At 41.3% G+C, this 5,000-nt stretch overlaps 1 protein-coding gene across 1 annotated transcript in view; it reads left to right on the top strand.

Annotated features, from left to right (window-relative positions):
• Positions 1-5,000, top strand: part of LOC306926975 (cyclin-dependent kinase-like 5) — a 215,329-nt gene that overhangs the window by 97,741 nt on the left and 112,588 nt on the right. Inside the window, exon 3 of the mRNA XM_079506534.1 lies at positions 1,754-1,799. Coding sequence (XP_079362660.1) covers positions 1,754-1,799 — 46 coding nt within the window. The remainder of the gene's footprint in view (positions 1-1,753; positions 1,800-5,000) is intronic.

The following is a 5,000-nucleotide window of genomic DNA, read 5'->3' as shown; positions in this document are numbered from 1 at the left end:
GCTGTAGCACTCCCCCTAGCCCAACGACCTTAAAGGCGAATACAAAGGCTCAACTTATGTAACTTAGATAGCATTTTATGTAGACATAGCACTATATAGTATATATAGTATATATGCATAGTTTCAGTATATAGATATATTCCACTGTTATGTTTGTAGCTTATGTATGATTCATGATAACTAGTCTTTATATATGTGATGTATCTCCATGTGTTGTTCTTGCTTAATGTAAGTCGCTCTGGATTAAGAGCATCTGCCTAAATTGTAAATAGTTTGCTTTTAGTAGTAGTACAGTGGTAGTAGAGTATAGTAGTGCTGTGGTGGGATACAGTAGTAGTATTACATAACAGTAGTAGGCGGTAGCTAGGATTTATTCTTTTACAGTATAAATGTCCTTCCTTCTCATGTGTAACTGATTATACATGTACACACTAGTACAGCAGCACAGTGCTTCTCCAAAAATAAACTTCAATATGACTTACCTTAGAGTGCAAAAGAAACGCATTCATAAAAGGACATTAGAATACAATAAATTAACAAATAGAAATTTAAACATTTACACAGAAGGATAACAGAATACAATGAGAAAAAGAGAACTCGGTAAAAGGCAGTGGAGAAAGAAACAAAAAGAAATGTCTTCATCTTTGATTTAGGATTAGCAGAGCCGGGAGCTGCATCGGGGCTGCAGTGTTCTGGGACTCTGCTCCAGATATGTGGAGCATGAGAACTGAACACACGTTGTAGTTCTGATTGCAGGAGCATAACGCACTAAAAGCAGACCCGGCCCAGACCCGGCCCGGTCTCCCAGATGGCCTGAGAGGTCCGGAATGGATGATTCATCATGTATTTTTGGTCCTAAAGCATTTAACCCGTTCTGGGCGGGAACCCCTTTTGGTGTTTTAAACATTATTTTATAATTTAGCTATTGAAAAATAGCAGATCTACAAGCTCATAGCGCGCCACCGAGTGGCGCGCTACAAGCTTGTAGATCTGCTATTTTTTTTATATCGGGAAAATGTGGCACAAATCTTTGAATATATATTCTTTGCAGAGTCAACGTTTTTAACTCAAATCTTTGCTTCTGAGGGGTTCCTGGAACAACATATTTTAAGATGGGAGTCGGCGGCCAATTACATATCATTTTGGGGTTCTTGACATGAAATATTGAGCACCATCGATACAGAAACATCTTTCAGAAAACTGTCAGAATTTAGAAGACATTTTTAAAATGTCGACGTCAGGCCTAAATGGGTTAATGTTTGATGAACCAACAGTGGCTGGAGTCATTATTATGATCCTGTCTGTCTTGGTATTACTAGTATGGACTCCATCAGCAGTACTAATAGGGACACCTGTAAGGACAGTGTTACAGTAGTCAAATCTACTGAAGGTCACTGCATCGGCACACCTCTCCCAAAGACGTGCTCTGATTGGCTTTGTTTTAAATGTTGATGACTTTGGCGTCCATGTCAAGTAATTACCATGCATTCATTCATCCATCCATCCACCCATTCATTCATTCATTCATTCATTCATTCATCCATCCATCCATCCATCCATCCATTCATTCATTCATTCATTCATTCATTCATTCATTCATTCAATAGTAGTAGCAGTAACAGTAGTGAAGGGCTGCTTCCTAACAAGTCTCTCTCTCTCTCTGTCTCTCTCTCTCTCTCTCTCTGTCTCTCTCTCTCTCTCTCTCTCTCTCTCTCTCTCTCTCTCTCTCACTCTCTCTCTCTCTCTCATGCAGGAGACCAATGAAATTGTGGCCATTAAGAAATTCAAGGACAGTGAAGGTAAGAGTCCGTTCCTCTAACCCTGTCTCTGTTACAATGAAAACATGTCTCTGTTACAATGAAAACATGTCTCTGTTACAATGAAAACATGTCTCTGTTACAATGAAAACATGTCTCTCTGTTACAATGAAAACATGTCTCTGTTACAATGAAAACATGTCTCTCTGTTACAATGAAAACATGTCTCTGTTACAATGAAAACATGTCTCTGTTACAATGAAAACATGTCTCTGTTACAATGAAAACATGTCTCTGTTACAATGAAAACATGTCTCTGTTACAATGAAAACATGTCTCTCTGTTACAAGGAAAACATGTCTCTGTTACAATGAAAACATGTCTCTCTGTTACAATGAAAACATGTCTCTCTGTTACAATGAAAACATGTCTCTCTGTTACAAGGGGTTCTCAATGAAAACATGGCTTTCTGTTACAATGAAAACATGGCCCTCTGTTACAATGAAAACATGGCCCTCTGTTACCTTGTTACAAGGCCTTCTCAAACTTCGTTTTTTCATGCAATGTATCAGTCGCCCAGAGACATTTCTTTGGCAACCCCGCACTTTATTTATAGCGCACATTGTTGGCCTTGGAATATCAATATTTAGTGAATGAAACAGCACTGTCTTATCGATGAAATGAGTGAATAAAAGCAACGTAATTGATTCTGTACACACGTTTGTAAAGCGAAGCATTATTATTTTGCCAAAATCTGTTTGACAGAACCTTATCATTTGAACACAGTTCTTCTGTGATGCATGGCTGTGTCGAGCTGGGAAAGAGCCAAAAGGAACACAGTTCTTGTGTGACAAGTGGCTGTGTTCAGTGTGTCGAGCTGAGAAAGAGGCAAAATTAACACAGTTCTTGTGTGACAAGTGGCTGTGTTCAGTGTGTCGAGTTGAGAAAGAGGCAAAATGAACACAGTTCTTGTGTGACAAGTGGCTGTGTTCAGTGTGTCGAGTTGAGAAAGAGGCAAAATGAACACAGTTCTTGTGTGACAAGTGGCTGTGTTCAGTGTGTCGAGTTGAGAAAGAGGCAAAATGAACACAGTTCTTGTGTGACAAGTGGCTGTGTTCAGTGTGTCGAGTTGAGAAAGAGGCAAAATGAACACAGTTCTTGTGTGACAAGTGGCTGTGTTCAGTGTGTCGAGTTGAGAAAGAGGCAAAATGAACACAGTTCTTGTGTGACAAGTGGCTGTGTTCAGTGTGTCGAGTTGAGAAAGAGGCAAAATTAACACAGTTCTTGTGTGACAAGTGGCTGTGTTCAGTGTGTCGAGTTGAGAAAGAGGCAAAATTAACACAGTTCTTGTGTGACAAGTGGCTGTGTTCAGTGTGTCGAGTTGAGAAAGAGGCAAAATTAACACAGTTCTTGTGTGACAAGTGGCTGTGTTCAGTGTGTCGAGTTGAGAAAGAGGCAAAATTAACACAGTTCTTGTGTGACAAGTGGCTGTGTTCAGTGTGTCGAGTTGAGAAAGAGGCAAAATTAACACAGTTCTTGTGTGACAAGTGGCTGTGTTCAGTGTGTCGAGTTGAGAAAGAGGCAAAATGAACACAGTTCTTGTGTGACAAGTGGCTGTGTTCAGTGTGTCGAGTTGAGAAAGAGGCAAAATTAACACAGTTCTTGTGTGACAAGTGGCTGTGTTCAGTGTGTCGAGTTGAGAAAGAGGCAAAATTAACACAGTTCTTGTGTGACAAGTGGCTGTGTTCAGTGTGTCGAGTTGAGAAAGAGGCAAAATGAACACAGTTCTTGTGTGACAAGTGGCTGTGTTCAGTGTGTCGAGTTGAGAAAGAGGCAAAAGGAACACAGTTCTTGTGTGACAAGTGGCTGTGTTCAGTGTGTCGAGCTGAGAAAGAGGCGAAATTAACACAGTTCTTGTGTGACAAGTGGCTGTGTTCAGTGTGTCGAGTTGAGAAAGAGGCAAAAGGAACACAGTTCTTGTGTGACAAGTGGCTGTGTTCAGTGTGTCGAGCTGAGAAAGAGGCGAAATTAACACAGTTCTTGTGTGACAAGTGGCTGTGTTCAGTGTGTCGAGTTGAGAAAGAGGCAAAATGAACACAGTTCTTGTGTGACAAGTGGCTGTGTTCAGTGTGTCGAGTTGAGAAAGAGGCAAAATTAACACAGTTCTTGTGTGACAAGTGGCTGTGTTCAGTGTGTCGAGTTGAGAAAGAGGCAAAATGAACACAGTTCTTGTGTGACAAGTGGCTGTGTTCAGTGTGTCGAGTTGAGAAAGAGGCAAAAGGAACACAGTTCTTGTGTGACAAGTGGCTGTGTTCAGTGTGTCGAGCTGAGAAAGAGGCGAAATTAACACAGTTCTTGTGTGACAAGTGGCTGTGTTCAGTGTGTCGAGTTGAGAAAGAGGCAAAAGGAACACAGTTCTTGTGTGACAAGTGGCTGTGTTCAGTGTGTCGAGCTGAGAAAGAGGCGAAATTAACACAGTTCTTGTGTGACAAGTGGCTGTGTTCAGTGTGTCGAGCTGAGAAAGAGGCGAAATTAACACAGTTCTTGTGTGACAAGTGGCTGTGTTCAGTGTGTCGAGCTGAGAAAGAGGCAAAAGGAACACAGTTCTTGTGTGACAAGTGGCTGTGTTCAGTGTGTCGAGTTGAGAAAGAGGCAAAATGAACACAGTTCTTGTGTGACAAGTGGCTGTGTTCAGTGTGTCGAGCTGAGAAAGAGGCGAAAGGAAACAAAGTTCTTGTGTGACAAGTGGCTGTGTTCAGTGTGTCGAGCTGAGAAAGAGGCAAAATGAACACAGTTCTTGTGTGACAAGTGGCTGTGTTCAGTGTGTCGAGTTGAGAAAGAGGCAAAATGAACACAGTTCTTGTGTGACAAGTGGCTGTGTCGTGTCGAGCTGAGAAAGAGGCGAAGTTAACACGCTTTCTTAGTCAGCGTGGCATTACATAACTCTGGATACTGGTTCCGTTCCGGGCTGATATCCCCCCCAAGAAATGGCAACGTTTCGTTCATCCAAAAAGTCATCAGGCAGAGTAAATGCCACCAAAATCTCTGCTGATTTCCGCGAGCGCACAGCGCGTCACGCTGCGGTGCAAGCTTGTAGATCGGCTATTTTCCCTACTACTTAAACATTTTGTGTTCTAATTTGTGAAATTTTGATTTCTTCATGAAATTACTGAAAATCGTTGCTTTTTTGGGAATGTTTTTTGAAAATGTTTTGAAATAATAATAAAATGTAGGAAAATACAA

Source organism: Electrona antarctica (assembly GCF_951216825.1).
Source record: "Electrona antarctica genome assembly, chromosome: 7".
NCBI lineage: Eukaryota > Metazoa > Chordata > Actinopteri > Myctophiformes > Myctophidae > Electrona > Electrona antarctica.
The sequence above is the reverse complement of the archived record's forward strand: the minus strand, read 5'-3'. Positions and strand labels throughout refer to the sequence as shown.